The sequence below is a fragment of the Vigna unguiculata genome, chromosome 2 (assembly GCF_037176805.1).
Source record: "Vigna unguiculata cultivar grain cowpea cultivar isolate G323 ecotype 2 chromosome 2, ASM3717680v1, whole genome shotgun sequence".
In the NCBI taxonomy this organism is placed as follows: domain Eukaryota; kingdom Viridiplantae; phylum Streptophyta; class Magnoliopsida; order Fabales; family Fabaceae; genus Vigna; species Vigna unguiculata.
Window position 1 is genome coordinate 8,852,878 of NC_140793.1, and position 19,275 is coordinate 8,872,152.

A 19,275-nucleotide genomic window follows, 5' to 3' on the forward strand; every position below is an offset into this window, starting at 1 on the left:
AATCACATGGGAGATTCTTCAATATGTGCAATCTTCAATCAACGTCAATGATATTCAAATAATCTTCTTTTTCAATCAAATCTTAAATAATATTTTTTCAGATTCTTGATTTGCATTACGAGGAATTTGATAATCTCTTTATTGATTTAATCTTCCTTTCAACGTTCAGATTTCTTTTGGTAAGTAATGTATTAGACTTAAATCCTTATTTCATTTTATGTGTCATATGGTGCTTTAGTAGATTTAGTTCAGTTAGCTTTAACTTTCCTGTGTCATCTGGTCAACTCATACTTGACTCATCTACTCAACATGCTTGTTTATATTTTCTTTGGCTTTCAACTTGTCTAGTCTTACTTCATCTTTACTTGTCTAATTAATGGGACTCGTCTACTTAGTATACTTGTCTAGTCACTTAGTTTGAGTACCACGTAGTCTAGTCTATCTTGATTCATCTGGTCAACATACTCGTCTTGGTTGACTTCATTCATCTTGTCAATATAAGTTTCCTTATCAAATTTGACTCATCTAGTGAGGTTCTTTGTCTTGTCTCGTTTTATTGACTTCGTTGACTCTACTCTTGTACTCTTCACTTTCATATGTATGATATTTCATATGTATGATAAGTGTCTAGAATAATTTAATTTCTACATGAATTTGACACTTATCATGCATGAATTATGTATATTTTAAGTAACTAACTTTTTTTTAGCTTAAAGTAACAAAATGAGGTATGGAGAATTAGAATTGCTTGAAATTAATGATATTTTGATGTATTGAAATGATTTTGGAGGAAAATAGCATTGATGTAGCTAAGTCAAAACTATTGGTGTTGAGCATTGAAGGCAGTAGAAAAAGAGCATGAATTTTAGTCTTCCAACTGAGCGGAATAGAATGGTGCTAAGCCACAAAAGAAAACCTTTTGAAGAAGGAAACCTAAAGCACTAAAGAAAGGGGGATAAAGTATTAAAGAAACCTTTCAAAGAACAAAAGCTCAAATGTTGATCACTAGAACATAGGACTGAGCTGAGAGAAAACCTACCATGAAAGGAAACCCATGTTGCTGAGCAATACAAAATGAAGTTGAGCACCACCCGAAAAATATTTATAAATAGATGGCTTTGCTTATGGTTATATCATCTCATTCTTAGCTTCTTTAGACGATCTCTCTGTAACAAATTAGAATATCTTAAGTGAGAGGCATAAAAGAGGAACAACAACTCATATAGCTTAACTTTTCCTATCAACAAGAGTAGGTGAACTCTTCTTTGTAGAGGTTGGATGTAATTGATTCTATTTCTCTGAATTGCTACATCTTTTAATATTTATGTATGACTTTATTCAATTATTTTTGGTTTGATTTATGTTTATTGTTTGGATGAATTGATAACTCATCTTATCTTACTAGTTTGGATTGAGTTGGAAGACTAGTTTAAAACTATGGTCCAATCAAATCATCTCATTCTTGTTAGACGTTTATACATGATCTAAACAGTGAGTTGAAAGAATCATATTGGGTCTGAAGTTCGTAGGGTCTAGGCTGTAGGAATGAGCTTAAATCTACCTTAGAATACTTTTAAGACATTGAATAAATAACATACTAAATATAAAAGATAAGTGGCATATAATAGGAGTAAAGGAGATAAAATCCAACCTCAACACGTATTTATCATTATATTTTTCAAATCTTAGTTTAACTTTGTTTTTATGATCAACACAACTTCGACAAACACTAGTCAATTGAATCTAACAGTAAATATTGAAAGTCGTAACAAATCTATGTGGATACAACACTTGTTTGATACTATTATGCATCCAATACACTTGCTAGAATTTGTTGCTACTATAGCATCTCATCAAGTTTTTGGAGTCGTTGCCAAGAATTTGGCTAAGATAAATTAGTATTTATAACTAGATTATTATATAAATTGTGCATATTACTAAAAAATTTATTTATTTACTCTATTGTTATCTCGCCCTACTATTAGCTTCAAGATATGTGTTGCATGCAAAGAATGAAACAAAAAGAGGCCCTGCTATTTGATTTTAAAATAGAGAGGACTACAAGAAGGAATAATAGCAAAACTAGAAAACAAAAACAACAGGCAAAGCTGCAGCAACAACATCAACAAATGGATAATTTTAATTCATATATTGATTTTCACACTCAATCAACAATAATGGCAGAAAGGATTTAGCAAAGGAGGTTGTTGGGAGATTATACGTAATAGCAAGGACCTAGATGTTTCTCTAGCATTGTCAGACCTGTCAAGGGGATAGAAATGAAACCTTCTTTGTTATCTCTAATAACATCTAATCAATTTATAGGTTTAGACAATGAAAACCCTTAACCATCTTTCAACCTGTCATGAGCTTTGTGGAACCATGGGAGTTTCAGAAGATGAGGAAGCAGCCTACCCCAAACTATTTCCATTTTCTTTAATAGGTAAGACAAAGAATTGACTGGAGTCCCCAACCTAACCAAAGTCTAAACATCGAGGAAGACATAGAGAGAAAATTTCTAGCTAGATTCTTTCCTCCAACGAACATATACACTCACACAACGAAAGTATTGTCTTACAAATATCTTCTAACAAGTCCACGCGTTACTTAATAATCCAATCACCCTATATTCTTTGTTTTTTTTAGTAGTTTACTCTTGCTCGAATATTTTCCAAGTCCTTATAGATTTAAATATTTTCTCACTCTAATGAACAATATATTATGTTCTAAAATATATATATATATATATATATATATATATATATATATATATATATCCAGTGATGCATACATTTTAGACTTAGTGCCAATAATCCTTTTTCTATTTAATAAAAAAAAAATACATGTCAAAGTATTTAAATAAATAATTATCTGACTTAATTCAATCACTTATTTCTTCAACTAAATGAACATTATGCATTCAAATTATTTTAAGTATAAAGACAAATTAATCAAAATGACTGAACAAACCTTTAAATGTTATACCATATGAAAAAACAAGGACTCACTATTGAGAAGAGATTGTTGGAAATAGCTCAAGTTTGAGTCAAAGTTCCATATTGGATAAAATAGACAAAGTTAAACACTATATACAAATAAAGACTCGTAATACCATTGTCTTAAGGTTTTGAAGTTAAAGTGATATCAAATGTCTTATACATCTTATATATCACTCCACCATTACTAGTTGAACTAGTGAAACACATGCGTATTCACTTGTTCTATAATAAAAAAAAAATATTTTTATTATTATAATATTATTGTAGTTAATTTTTTTATTAAAAATTATTAAATTTAAAAAATGTCAAATTAAGAAAAACTATTAAATTTTTTAAAAAAAAAATTCATTTGAAGGGTAATAATAATTTTAATTTAAAATACTTTTATTTAAAGGATAAAACTGAAAATAAAATGTGGACCAAAAAAAAGGTTTTTCTTTATATATTATATAGGTTTAGATAAAAAAGAGGTAACACTATTCTTTTAAATATCTCATCATAACAAATTCGGATAAGTTTAATTTTGTTTGCTTACATGTAACTTTTAAAAACCATTGCACACAAATGTAAAACAATTCGTAATTTAAACGATAATGTTGTAGGTTGGTAGAAGCAACTATACAGTTTTGTGTATATGACACATGTTTTCCTTTTAAAGAGTGTTAAAATTTTTGTGATCGTAATTGTAAGGCAGGGTGCAAAATTTGAGAAAATTTGTGTTTGTGCTAAACAATCTAACAGGCAGAGGAAAGAGAAAAAGGAGATAGTGATAGAGGTTGAGCACAAATTAAGGGGCAATGACATGCATCCCCCAAAGCTAGAATTTCAGACTGCATGCAAAAATCTCACAGAAGCCATTTTGGAGCCATGAGATTTCTCTCCTCCAAAAACAATGTTCCTTCATGCTTTTGCTTTTCTTATCCAATCTAATTAACCCCTTTCACGGTTGCATGCAGGCATGCATGGAAACTCATAATTCTCCACGTACAATAACAACAAAAGAAAAGAAAAAACAAGTGCATTGGCAGAGATCAAACACTTAAATGTGAAGGAAAAACATTGGCAGAGATGAAAGGTTCATCAAATTCTTCAAACAAACCATCCTCTGCGGGTGCAAAGCAAGCCCAAGGAGTGAAATTTACAAAACGAACTTCAAGTGGGAGGACTATGAGCCTTTCAAGAGATGATGACAATGACATGTCTGGTGATAATTCAGGGTCAAATGACTACATCAATTACACTGTGATGATGCCTCCAACCCCAGATAACCAACCTGGAGCCTCTGATTCCAAGGTAGAAGGTGGTGCAACTGGGACCTCAAGGTTTGCTGCAGAATCTCAGCAGGAAGGAAGGCATGGGTTGAATTCAGGGAATAACAAGTCCATGCTGTTGAGGAGCCAAACTCAAGATTTTGATCACAACCGATGGTTGTTTGAGACCAAAGGGACTTATGGCATAGGGAATGCTTTTTGGCAGGAAGATCAGAACACTTTTGAAGAAGGAGTCAGCAAAGAAAATTTCATGGACAAACCTTGGAAGCCACTAACTAGGAAGATTAGAATCCCAGGGGCTATACTTAGCCCTTACAGGTATACATATGAATCACATATATGTTACCATTTTTCCTCATACCAGCAGATTGTGACTTCATATTCATAATGTTGCTTTCCTTTTCCAGAAGATTTTACAAGCTATTTATTTTATTCTTATAGGTGTCTCATTCTTAAATTTTGGTCCTTAATTTGTAAGAAAAGTTGAAACTTTTGAGAGTGCTTACATACATTTTCATTACAGTACAAAACTTTTGTGAGAGTTTCACATTGGTGTTATCAACAAGGATAAAAAATGAACTGTTATGCAGGTCTAGACATTAAAACCTATTATTTTCTTGTGCAGGGAATAAAACATCAAAATAAAGGGAATTGAAAGAATCATACGAGTAATTTAACCTTTCTCATAGTGATAATCTTATAGGAACTTGTGGGGTGGAGACTTTTGATAATTTTCATTTTATGACATCCTATTCCAATTTAAAACAGTTTTTTTTTTTTTTTTCTAACTGTATGTGATATTAATTAAGTCTACTACTTCAAACCAGTTTTGTAAATGACCTTCTTTTGATTTTTCATTCGTATGAACATGGTATCAGCAATTGCTGCACTTTAATTGCTGATACTGCTCAATATTAGGACCTTAATTAGTTGCATTTGGAGTTCTTATAAAAGTTTCTGCAATATGAATTATTTTTTGTTCTGTGAACAGGTTGTTGGTGGTTATCCGTATAGTAATCCTAGCTATGTTCTTAACTTGGCGAGTTCGGAACCCTAACCATGAAGCTATGTGGTTGTGGGGGATATCAATTGTGTGTGAGCTTTGGTTTGCTTTCTCTTGGCTTCTTGATGTCTTACCCAAAATGAACCCAATAAACAGAAGTGTAGACCTTGGTGCATTGCATGACAAGTTTGATCAAGCAACTGAAACCAACCCAACTGGTCGCTCAGACTTGCCAGGGGTTGATGTTTTTGTGTCCACTGCTGATGCTGAAAAGGAACCACCTCTTGTCACAGCCAACACCATTCTTTCCATTCTTGGTGTGAACTATCCAATTGAAAAAATATCATGCTACATTTCAGATGATGGTGGTGCCATACTCACATTTGAAGCCATGGCTGAAGCTATCAAATTTGCTGAGGTCAGTTTACAATTTGTTTTCTGCACTTTTTGTTTACTTGTTTTTTCCAAAACAAATTTTTTTTTCCAACCATTTTAGTAAAATGTATTTTAGTTTTCAAAACTTGAACATCCAAGAAGCTTTGATTCATCTCATGTCAGGAAATGTCTAAAGTAAGAAATAATGCTGACTTGAAATAAACTTCCATCATTTATTAAGGGTGGATGTAAACTTTTCTAGTTTATAATATAGTATTTTTGCAGTTAGATTTTGCAAGGTCTATGTTTGTATTTCAAAGATTTAAAATTTTGAAGCAGAAGATTTAGGATAAAAAATAAAGATAATTTAGGTGCTGAATTGATCTATTTGATATTGGGTTTCATGAGTGGGTGTACCTTGAATAGAGAAAGAATAAGATGGCTGATATATAAGAAAAATGATAAAAAAAAATAGTTAATCTAATAAACTAAAGCCACCCCAGTTGGTAGAACTTTTATAAAATAAAAAAAAAAAAAAGGAAATCAGACACATATATAGAGAGAGATGTGCTTTAGTTATAATTCTTTTGTAACTATAATAGTTTGTCATAAAATTTTGAATTTATGCTACATAATAGAATTAAGGATGCTACATCAAACATGATCAAACAAATTTTTATTCAATTTAGGTTGATTATGAGACAACATGAACTATGTTCTTGATATGCATATACACAGGTTTGGGTACCCTTTTGTAGAAAACACAACATTGAACCCAGGAATCCTGATGCTTACTTCAATTTAAAGAAAGACCCCACCAAGAACAAGAAACGGCACGATTTTGTGAAGGACCGTAGATGGATCAAGAGAGAGTACGATGAATTTAAGGTCAGAATCAATGGACTTCCTGAGGTAATACGTCAAAGAAGTAAAACGCAGAACTCTAAAGAGGAAAAGAAAGCAAAGCAGTTAGCTAAGGACAAAAATGGAGGAACTCTACCATCAGATTACACCTGTGATGTCCCTAAAGCTACATGGATGGCTGATGGCACTCATTGGCCAGGTACTTGGTATAACCCTATACCTGATCACTCTAAGGGTGACCATGCTGGAATCTTGCAGGTATGTAGTTCTTACTTTTTTCTGCTTCAGTGTTTGAAATCAATTGAAATTGGGTGAAATTTGATTTTTATCATATTATGTTTTCACTTGTTAGTTCTGATTCTGATAAACTTTAACAAGTACGAAATTGGCTATATGATGGCATGACATCATTGGCTTGTTTACTCATGCCAAAATAGTTAACAGTATCTTTAAAAAGAATTGAAAGAAAATTTGTCAAATAGATGGACCGAAGAAATCATAGTTCAAATATATTTTTAAACTTCAGAATTGATTTATACACTTTAGGAAGTTTGATTTCAAGTTTCTACAGTTTCTACACTTTGAGAAACACTATAAGTAAAACGTAGTTAAACCTTCTTTCTTCGGTGTACTTTGTATTCAGATTAACTTGATTACATGGAGTTGGTCATAGAGAATTAATACTGAATGTGCATGTTTATTATATACAGATAATGAGTAAGGTCCCGGATCATGATCCAGTAATGGGCGTTGCAGATGAGACAAAGTTAGATTTCACAGGTGTAGACATCAGGATTCCAATGTTTGCATATGTCTCAAGAGAGAAGAGACCAGGGTATGATCATAACAAGAAAGCAGGAGCCATGAATGCTATGGTTCGAGCCTCAGCCATATTGTCTAATGGACCATTCATTCTCAACTTGGATTGTGACCACTACTTCTACAATTCCCTTGCTGTGAAGGAGGGAATGTGCTTCATGATGGACCGTGGTGGTGATCGCGTATGTTACATACAGTTTCCACAAAGGTTTGAAGGGATTGATCCTTCTGATCGATATGCAAATCACAACACAGTCTTCTTTGATGGTAAAAACAAGCCTGTCACATATATCTTGCTAGCCATTATTCATTTGAAGCAAACCATTAGGTTTAGATAGACTTCTCCATAAAGAAACTCTCTCATATGCAGCCACATTTTAAAATTTGAATTTTAACTTCTACATAAGTTAATTCTTTTTGAAGAAGTTAGTTCTGACACGATCATAGTGATTTGTCACTTGCATGATTTCCTTTCCTTTATTAGGATGTACATAGCATTTAACAATGTGTAATTCATCAGGAAATATGAGAGCACTGGATGGTCTCCAAGGTCCAATGTATGTGGGAACAGGTTGCATGTTTAGGAGGTATGCACTGTATGGATTTGAACCACCGAGATTCATTGAGCACACTGGTGTGTTTGGAAGAGTGAAAACCAAGGTGAACCTTAAAGCACCACATGCAAAAGCTGAAGATGACACGCAACCCCTAACATCTGATTCAGAAATGGGTTATCCAGAAAAATTTGGAAGCTCAACTATGTTCACAGATTCCATAACTGTGGCTGAATACAACGGAAGGCCACTTGCTGATCACAAATCTGTGAAGAATGGAAGACCACCTGGGGCACTTCTCGCACCACGTCCACCTTTGGATGCCCCCACCGTTGCTGAGGCCATTGCTGTCATCTCATGCTGGTAATTTGCTTCACTGTTACCTCTCTACTCACAAGTCTCATAAAGAAAAAAAAAATATTAATAATGATTTTCACAGCTAAACTCAAGAGTTGTTGGATAGAACAATCCATCACAAACATGTTTGTGTATAAGGAAAAATTAACTTATCCTCTTTTTCCTTTCATGATATCATGCACAGAGAGAAAACCAAGGAAATGATTTGGATGTTTTGATAATGCAGGTATGAGGACAAGACCGAATGGGGGGACAGGGTAGGTTGGATTTACGGGTCAGTGACTGAGGATGTGGTGACTGGTTACAGGATGCACAACCGTGGTTGGAGATCAATTTATTGCATCACAAAGAGAGATGCTTTTCGTGGCACTGCACCAATAAACCTCACTGATCGTCTGCATCAAGTGCTGAGATGGGCCACAGGTTCTGTGGAGATTTTCTTCTCAAGAAACAATGCCTTTTTCGCTAGCAGGCGCCTCAAGTTCTTGCAGAGAATTTCGTACCTCAATGTTGGCATCTACCCGTTCACCTCACTGTTTCTGGTGGTGTATTGCTTCATTCCTGCACTCTCTCTTTTCTCTGGACAGTTCATAGTGGAAGGCTTGAATGTGGCTTTCTTGACCTATCTGTTGCTCATCACCATTTGCCTCACTCTCATATCCCTCCTTGAAGTGAAGTGGTCAGGCATTGCCCTCGAGGAATGGTGGCGCAATGAGCAGTTTTGGGTCATTGGTGGCACTAGTGCTCACCTTGTTGCTGTCATACAAGGTTTGCTAAAGGTTGTGGCTGGCATAGAAATTTCCTTTACCTTAACCTCTAAGTCAGCAGGTGATGAAGAACAAGACGAATTTGCTGATCTTTACATTGTCAAATGGACAAGTCTCTTCATCATGCCACTAACAATTATCATCATTAACATCATTGCTTTGGTCATGGGATTCTTAAGGACTGTGTTCAGTGTGATACCACAGTGGAATAAGCTCTTGGGAAGCATGTTCTTCAGCTTCTGGGTGCTGTCTCATATGTACCCTTTTGCTAAAGGGTTGATGGGAAAGAGAGGAAGGGTGCCCACAATTATTTATGTCTGGTCAGGAATTCTCTCCATTACCATTGCACTGCTTTGGATCACAGTTGACCCTCCAAGTGACACTATCCAGACATAGAGATGATACCTATGAAGATGCATTTGGAAACCAGCATAAAGATCTATCGCAAACACTTTTGAAGGAACATTGTGACAGAAATAAAGGATTGTGGAGCCTTTATCTTCAATTCTTCTTGATAGAAATGCAAAGGGAACATTGCCGACACCTCCTATGAAAGTGATCAGAAATGTACAATATACAAGTTCTTCTGAAATTGCTCATGCTCTGTACAGATAATTTTATGTTTATTTTTATAAATCTGTAAATTTTCATTATGAGAAAGTATATACAGAAATAAAGAATAGATGGCACCTTTCACTTCTACTTGTACAGGTAGAAGTGCACAAGGAGACATTACTATGTAGGTGGAAAATGTATAATAGAAAATCAGTTCTTTTGCAGTTGCTTATGTCCTGTTCAAATATTTTAAATCTCATCTATATACACCTGTAATTTTTCAAGACTACACAGCAATATATACCCATAATGTCTAAATATGGAAGCAAAGTCTAAGACTCATTAATCTTAAAAAAATAAGCAAGCAAAGTGGGCTTAATGATATTTGAACCAAAAGATCTATATAACTTAGTTTTACTTTCAACTCTGAAACTTACTAAATGTATATAGATACTAATTAATCACAGTATTGGATGAGTAAAAACTATATTTGGTGTTAATTTTTTTAATTAAATAGTTTGTGTTAATCTTAAACATAATTTACAGAAAATTTAGGGAAACCAAATCAAAGTTTTACCCACTATGGTTTACAAAACCATGGCCTCCAAGACAAGACAAGCATGCATCAGGCAGTCCCAAGTAGGGATACACAAAATGCATTAATTAAATTCAACTCATGAAAGGAAACTAAATTTTAAAAGTGCTTGACTACTACATAGTATATAAATATTAATGCGTTAGTAAACTTTACCTAATTTGTTGAAAAAAAAATTACCACAATTATGTAGCTTACATTCATTATCCACTGCATACTTCTGAAAATAATGTGGATTTCTCATTCAGGAACACTTCAGCAATAATTATGGAACGCGCTTTCCAGAATGTACAAGACATGCTTCCGGAAACACAAATCCAGAATGCATTTTTCTCTTCTAGAAAAAGCACATTTCAGATTACGTGTTCTAGAAACTTATTTCCAAACTCCAAATTCAGGTAAACCAATCTTAATGCAAGAAATAAAACAAAACAAAAATCACCTTCGCATACCCTTTTCCACTTACCGGCCTAAGTGAATTCAAAACACCACCACCCCTTGCCAGATTTCTTCTCTTCCAAGTTTGAACCTTTGGCAGAATCTGAACACAGTCTCTTCCAAGGAGGAGACCGTTGCAAATAAAAGTTCAAGGGAAAAGATGGGTATTCCAAAAACTCATGGGAGTGTATGTAAAAATAGAAGAGTACAGAAAGAAAAAGCCATTTTACAAAATCTCAATTTTATAAAGGATGACTCGATTCATTTTAAACCTACTTTTATTTTCAGAACCTCCATAATTTCTTTGTGCAGTTCCTTTAGTTTTCATAATGACTATTTTACCTTTTGTAAAAGCATCTTCTGAATCATACATTTCCGAAACTTTCCTGAACAAGTTTTATGGCATTTTTGGAATAAGATCTCTGCATTTTGGAATAAAATTGCTAAAACACTTTCCGAAATAGATATAATACTTTTTGAATGAGTTTTTCAAAACATCCTATGTATGAAATTTTTCGAGACACAATACTTTCTGAAACAATTTGTTTTTTTTACACTTTCTTAAAAATTAAAATAAAAAACTCACTTAAATGATGATAAATTTTGAATTTTTCTTTATAAAAAGAAATGAGCATTGGGAAAACAGATAAATAATATATAGATACACAGTTGTGCACATAAAAGATTCTTAGGACAGATACAACAAATAATATGTCCAAATATAAGGGAAGCAAACCCTCTGAAACCTCAACTCAAGAAGAAAATGACCAGTTACTTACTCACTACAAACAAAGAAATATATGTGTCTTAATTATTTTCACTTTCTTCATGTCCCTTTCCTATCACCTATTTTAAATTATTTATACTCTGTATAAGTGTTACAACTACATCAAGGTATGAACACTATCAAAAGAGGTAGTCTAATTTTTTCTCCATGTTTGTTAGCTGTGCATAAAAGATTCCATCAATTCTAAGTGTTTCTTTAAAACGGTGCTATTAAGGGTATTTTTGAAACTGTATTTTCATAATCATTTTTAGAAGAGAAAAGAAAAAGAAAAAGAAATGAGTAAATGTCTTCCTTGTTAAATTTAATTCATACACAGAAAATTAGAGAGAGTATATGAATTGTTTATTAATTAATTAATTTAATTTGTGAAGAAAATATTTCAATGTTTCTCTCTTGAAAATACTTCGGAGAATTTTGCTTTAGTTTTACTAAAACATGCCAGATATTTCTTCTTAATAAAACATGACCGAGTTTTCTTCTTATTAAAACGTAACAGATTTTTTTTTTTTTAATATTTAGGTCATTGTAATAGGTTTACTTTTACCTTATGGATATTTTGAATATGCAAAATTGTTTCCATCGGAAGCATTTGTCAGGGTTGTCTTGGTGCCGGCAGGACCTTATAAGTCAAGGGTTTTGTTTTATTAATTTATAAATTCGATTTTTCCTATATATTCAATACAAATTAATTTATAATAAATTTGTGATAAAGGAAGGTTTTTGATTTTTGGTTTTCTTCTTTCTTTCTCATTACTTGAGAACAAGTTGCATAGAAGAAGCCTCTGCGATTTTCATCTTCGGATCCAAAGTCACAAAAACAAGAGGTATGCATTCTATATTTATATCTATATTTATACATATTCTAAATATATATTAAGAGAGTTTACATGAATTACGTTCATTTTGAATCATGGGGACTTTTTGTTTCATCTCTTAATTTACTTTTCAATGGAAAATAATCATTTTTCTTAGGGTGGACAACACCGGAGGCAAACAAATAACAAATTCTAAATGTGTTTTTAATAATATTGTCATAATCCTAATTATTATAAATAAAAATAACAATTTTCTTTGTTGGGAATGGTTGTGAAATAGAGGAAGACAGAGTTTATTCCGAAACACTTTAATTTAATTTTTAGATTTAAATAGTTTTTATTTTCATTATGTTTGTTCAATTTGTTCAATTTGATTTTCATTTTTTTGTTATACCTTTTAATTAACTCCTAATTTCTGTCAATTTTGTTTTTTTTATTAAAGGTATTTAAATAGTTAATGTAGTGCATGTTACGTAGGGATGCCAAAAAAATTTATATTTACGGATATCCATGAATAAAACATGCAATAAGTAGGAAATGAATACTGTAAATGGATATCCGTAAATAACATGTACATATATTTTTTATACCCACACGTTAACAGGACAGGTACGAATATCATAGTATTCGTACTAGTGGATATCTGTATCCGCTATACTCTAATTTAAATAAAAAATAAAATAAAAAATCATGATTAAGACATTAACATATTAAGTTTGAATGAGTTATTTTTATTAGTTGATTTTCAAAAATCTACATTGTTTTTGTAAATTCTCATTCAACACTCTTTAAATGGGTTATTTACACTTTGTTTTAAATTTGTGAATGTTATGCATTATATTTTTATATGAATTTATGGTTAAAATATGTTGTTAAATATTAAAATTTTCCTCTTTAAATACCTGCGAGTATTCGTGAATATCCGTGGATATTAAAAAAATATACAGATACCCGCATAACGGATACCCACACGAATATGGGTACGGGTAAGACGGATATTTAACTATCGGGTAGGGTATGATGGAGCTATTATCCGTACCCTACCCTTCCCATTGACGTCCTAAATACCACATGTTTGTGCCTGTTTTTTTATTTATTTTTTTAATTTCTTTAATTTAAAAAATAATTTTCCACATGTCAAGTAAACATCATAGGTTTTTTCGTATTTTTGGGTCCTTTTGATTAGTTATTTGTAAAATTGGGTCGTTTGAATTTTTTTTTTTTGTGAAATAGGGTTAAGTCGTTAAGGGAGAGGATGACATTAAAGGTGAAGTCGTCCTCCTCCCAACCGGTTCCATTTTTTAAAAAAAAAACGAAGTCGTCAAGTGCAAACACGATTTGTACAAATCTGAGATTGAAGTCGTCTTCACTGCTAACGACTTCGGGGAGTGGAAGGGGTCTTTGACGGCACAACTCTTGATGAAGCGCTTGTAGGTCTGGGGCTTGTCTAAACGGCGGACGACGGACCAGACGACTTCTGGTGGAGCCTGGACGCGTTGGGCCAGAAGGGAAGGGCATTGGCCGGCGCCGACGAGGTAGGTGTGGTGCTCCGTGATGAAGGGGACGAGGGAGCTGAACTTGTGCGGTGTGAGGCCGGAGGGAGGGTTGAGGTGGTGGTTGGTCGGGATGCGGTGGTTGTCATCGGAGTCTGGCTCCGATGTGGAGGCAGAGCTCTCATCTATTTCCATGGCGGAGAGTGAGAGAGGGTGAGAGAAAGAGCATGAGAAGTCGTCAGCTATGAAGACGACGACTTCAACCTTAGATTTTCATAAACCGTTGTTGCACCTGACGACTTTATTTTTTTTTTTAAAAAAAAGTTGAAACCGGTTGAAGGGAGGACGACTTAACCTTTAATGTCGTACTCCCCTACCACGACTTAACCCTGTTTTACAAAAAAAAATTTAAACGACCCCATTTTACAAATAGCTGGTCAAAAGGACAAAAAAATACAAAAGCCAAACATCATAACATGTGTCAATATCAATATCACATGTCAATGTCACATATTAGTATTTGGTTGTGTTATTTTCTTTTGTTCAATTTAGTTTTTCGCTATTTTTCTCCACTTCAATTTCTATCTTCATTATTTTTGTTCAACTTAATCCCAATTATGGTTAAAATGAAATAACTTTGTCTCTTTCAAATTTATGCCAAATTTAATGTTTTTATACACATTATACAAATAATTTTTTAATTATAAATTGAATATAGTTGTCATATTTAATTATTAAATAAGATACAATTACTTAAAATATTAAAATATAATTATTAAATGTTTTCTTCTAATAATTATATTATAAAATATTAATACTTTTAAAATTAACATTTAAAAATATTAGAAATATTTTAGTAAAGTATACTTACATTTCTAAAAATTTCTAAAATTGACATTTAAATATAAAACATTTTAGATTTAAAATCTAAAACACAATAAAATTATTACAAATTTTAGATTTAAATGTTAATTTTAGAAATGTTAATATATTTTTCTAAAACATTAAATAATTATATTTGAATAATATTTTAAATAATTATATTTTATTTTACGATTGAATCTAATAATTATATTCAAATTATAATTAAATTTAATAATTTATAGATGAATTTAAAAAAATAATTTATAGATGAATTTAAAAAAATAATTAATAAAAATAATTTTAATAAAAATATATAATATTTATAAAAAAATAAATATGGTCTCAAAAAGGATAAAATTATTCAATTTTAACCAAAATTGAGACTAAATTGAATAAAAATAGACCGAATTAAATACAAATAACGAATATAAAGACTAAATTGAATAAAAAGAAATAATATAACCACAAAGTGACATTGACATATGACACAATTGTGACTTGATACGTGAACAATTTTTTTTAAAATTAAAAAATTAAAAAATTTACAAATATTAAATAAAAAATCAAGAGCTAAATGTGACATGCAATGTTCATTAATGTCTATTTATACACCCTCAGTAAAAATGGTCAAATTGACAAAAATAAAAACCTAAATGAATGTAAAACGAAAATGGTAACCAAATTTAATAAAATAAAAAAAAATAAGGAGCATTGAAGCCTAATTTTTATATGTTAATGTCATAGGCCTGAACAAAGTTACCATGTAAAATGCATGAACGAATACAATTGATAAAGTTAAGAGCATATTCGGTGAGAGGAAATTTTGAAATTCTGTTTTGAGGTGGAAGGCATTGAATGAGTTTTAAATTGTTGGTTTGTTTTCGGAGTGAGATAGTTAGAGTTGCGTAAAATAGGGCTGATTGAATGATCTGACTTTAATAACTTGGAAATTGGATTTAGAGTTAAAAGAAAGAGTGTTTTATTGACTTAAACCGAAATAGGTCAATTTTGTCTCGGTTTATCTAATTGGAATCTAAATAGATTTAGATTTCCATGAATTTAGATTCCCTTCTAAATTTTATTGTTATTTTTAATCATAATTTCAAAATATATGTATATTGATTTTAATGTTTTAAAATAGATAAATTTATTTTTGAACATATTAAAATCAATATATTTTGATGATGATAGAAATAAAATGTTAAAAAATCAACATAGAATGGATTAGTTAGTATTGAATTTATCCTTCAATTTATTAACAAATGTGATTTTAAAAGTAATAAGGTAATTTTAAAATGTTAAAAATAATATTATTTTAATATATAAAATTTATGTATTAAATTATTGTATCTAAAATTTAAAACTAATTTCATTAATATGACTTAAATTTGAATAAATACAGTACTTTTCAACTTTTAAGATTTATAATTTTTTTTAAAATCAGATCATAGTAATATTCATTTAGTCTAATATAAAACTTGGTTAAATTATTTAGTCCATTTAAAACATCAACTTCATCAAATAACTTATTTTTAGAGGTCATGTAATCATAAAACAATTTTTTTTTTTTGTAAAATAGGAGACATGAAATAAATAAATAACACCTTGATCATAATATTAGACTAGGTAAAATAAAATATTAATATTGAATAGATTAAAATAATAACTTAATAGTAAAGCAAAAAGTAGTGTGATAAACACTATAAACTTAAAAAAATATAAGAGGAATACAAAATAAAATAAGTACAATAAGAGAACAAGAGTATAAAAGAAATTTTCTGTTATCAAAGTAAAAATCATTTAGTCTAATATTCATTTAGTCTAATATAAAACTTGGTTAAACTTTTTAGTCCATTTAAAACATCAACTTCATCAAATAACTTATTTTTAGAGGTCATGTAATCATAAAACAATTTTTTTTTTTTTTTTGTAAAATAGGAGACATGAAATAAATAAATAACACCTTGATCATAATATTAGACTAGGTAAAATAAAATATTAATATTGAATAGATTAAAATAATAACTTAATAGTAAAGCAAAAAGTAGTGTGATAAACACTCTAAACTTAAAAAAATATAAGAGGAATACAAAATAAAATAAGTACAATAAGAGAACAAGAGTATAAAAGAAATTTTCTGTTATCAAAGTAAAAATCACTAATTAGTTGTCCAAATCAAATATATACATTCATTGTGGTGAATAAAGACTATAAAAGAGTGTTTAATATAGGGATATACAATCAATACAATTAGCCAAAACAAAACAAACAACAATCATAAATAAACAAGAATATGAATAATCTAAATAGGGTCGCTTCTACGAATTATTAACCTTTTTAAGTCTTTAATTCATTTAATGCTGAAATCATAGAATTATTCTTTTATGATCTTTTCACCAATTAGTTCAATTCCAAAAAAGTGAATGAATTCTCGATTATAACTAAAAAATTTGCACTCTTCTCTTACTCTTTCCTTATTTGTTGTCACTATTTCCAATATTAAGTATCCTTAAGTCCTCTCTCAAGTGAGACAAAATAGTTTTACATATTTGAGCATATTTTTCACATGTAAAGGGAGTCCTAAAGCTAACAAACATCTCCTTAATTACGTAGAACTAACCACGCGAACAAACTCAAAACTTTCCTCGTAGTAAAGTCTTAGTCAATATATTGGTTTCCCTATCATCAATATGAATATTTACCTAATTCAAACAACATAACTTCAGAAACATCTTGTATATATTGACACCTCACATTAATATGTTTAAATTTTGAAAGAAAAAAAAGTTAAATTCTTACCATGATTAATAACTATCTGACTATCTACAAATAATATATATCTTTCTTGAGGAAGACCAAAGTCTTTGAAGGAATTTGTTTCACCATAACAAGTCTTTAATGTGTTAGTAATGAGAATGAATGATGTCTCTTTAGTAGGCAAAGCTACACACACTACAAGAAATTTTTTAAATAATGACCCATTTTAGTAACAAAAAGTATGTTTAGAGACTAATTTCTTCGATAGCTAAAACTTTAGTAGCTAATGTTAGTGAGCAATTTAGATACCAATTCATAATAGAAACTATTAAAATTATAAATTTAGAAATCAATTATAATTTTTTAATCACAAAAGAAATTATTTTAATCACCAATAATTTTTAGTTTATAAATTGGTATCTAAATTGGTCAATATAGTAACTAAGTATTTTTAGTCACTAAAATTGATCATTATTTAGGAATTTTCTTGTAGTGACATTTGTAGGAGAAGCTTTTATGACAACACTCTTTGCAAAATTAATGAAAGAGCATGAAGTGGAATTTTTTGAATCAATATCTATAATCATATATGAAATTAAGCACCTTACCAAAGTACGTTTAAAAGAAAGTTTAATATTAGTAGTACCATAAAGATACTACAAAATCCATTACATTACATTGCAATGTTCTCTACTAAAGTTTAACAAAAATATACTAATTGTAACAACGTGTGCTATATACCACCATTGCATGCATCAAACTACCTATTGCAAATCCATAAAGAACCTATTTCATACTTGTTTCCTTAGTTTGTGGACTTTGTTTACAACTTAAATGAAGATGAGTAACAAAAAGAGTACTCACTACCTTGAATTATTCCATATGGAATATCTATAATACTCTTTTGATATAATGTTGTTGTGATAAACAAAGCTTCTTCTCTTTCCTACCTCACATTCTTATACCAGGAATTCATTTATCACCTTCCACGTCGTTCATGACAAATGACTCACCCAACCACTTTTTAACTTGTCAATTGTGAAAATATCTTTTCCAACAATAAACATGTCATTAACATACATGATAATGAATCATCACCAAACTTTCTAACAGATAAATGGTCAATAATAGTTTTATTGTAGTCTTGTTGACACATAATAGACTAAACCTTCTTATAACCTTGTCTTGGAGTTCACTTCAAAATGTATATGTTCTTTCTCAACCTAACATAATTCTTTCTTACCCTGGACAAGAAAATGAAGTTGCTTCTTGTGAATCTCTTCCCTCAAAGCACCGTAAGGGAAAGTAGTTTTCGATCCATTTTCTCTACCTTCAAACCAAAATTAGCATTTCAACTTAATGTAACTCTATGATGGGTGACACTTTTACATGTGGTAAAAATCTCACTAAAATCAACACCCTATAACTAAAACCCTTTGTCACTAATTTAGCTTTATACATAGAAGGAGTAATGGAATTCCTCTCATACTTAACTCCGATAAGTCCACCAATCATTCAAGGCCTTCTTACAACTTCACCAAATAAAACGTGTTATTATCATGTAAGGATTCTATCACATTTTTCTCATCTTTGTTATAGTTTTTTTCGAGGGAAGCATTTTCTCTCTATTTGTTCCATTTTATGCAATGAAGACACTGCACAATTTTGAATTTTACGTAGACTTGAAATTACTTATGTTTTTATCTTTACCACTCTTTAGTTCACTCTTATGGTTGTTTCCCTTATTTTTAATAATAACTATTATTTATAGAGGTGAAGTACTATAAGCCTTCAATCTCATCTCCTCATTGTCTTTGGCATTTCATAATAAGTGTAACCATATGGGGAAACATTAATCATGGAAACCCAAATGTTTTCCAATAAGTTAAACAATAGGAATAATCCCATCACATTTGTTCCGGCCTAAAACCAAAGGTTTCTAATTGGAGACAAAAATATCAA

General features: G+C 30.9%; 1 protein-coding gene across 1 annotated transcript; it reads left to right on the forward strand.

Annotated features, from left to right (window-relative positions):
• Positions 1–3,835: 3,835 nt before the first annotated feature.
• Positions 3,836–10,160, forward strand: CSLD1 (cellulose synthase-like D1). The gene is made up of 6 exons (XM_028059271.2): positions 3,836–4,588; positions 5,262–5,691; positions 6,387–6,770; positions 7,223–7,598; positions 7,852–8,248; positions 8,469–10,160. The coding sequence occupies exons 1-6, from the start codon at positions 4,068–4,070 to the stop codon at positions 9,403–9,405; spliced, it is 3,045 nt and encodes a 1,014-aa protein (XP_027915072.1). The 5' UTR covers positions 3,836–4,067; the 3' UTR covers positions 9,406–10,160.
• The last annotated feature ends 9,115 nt before the right edge of the window (positions 10,161–19,275 follow it).

Coding starts and splice junctions, on each gene's coding strand:
- CSLD1 (XM_028059271.2), top strand. CDS start 4,068: ATGAAAGGTTCATCAAATTCTTCAAACAAACCATCCTCTGCGGGTGCA. Junction 5,692..6,386: donor AAGCTATCAAATTTGCTGAG/GTCAGTTTACAA, acceptor GCATATACACAG/GTTTGGGTACCCTTTTGTAG. Junction 6,771..7,222: donor ACCATGCTGGAATCTTGCAG/GTATGTAGTTCT, acceptor TATTATATACAG/ATAATGAGTAAGGTCCCGGA.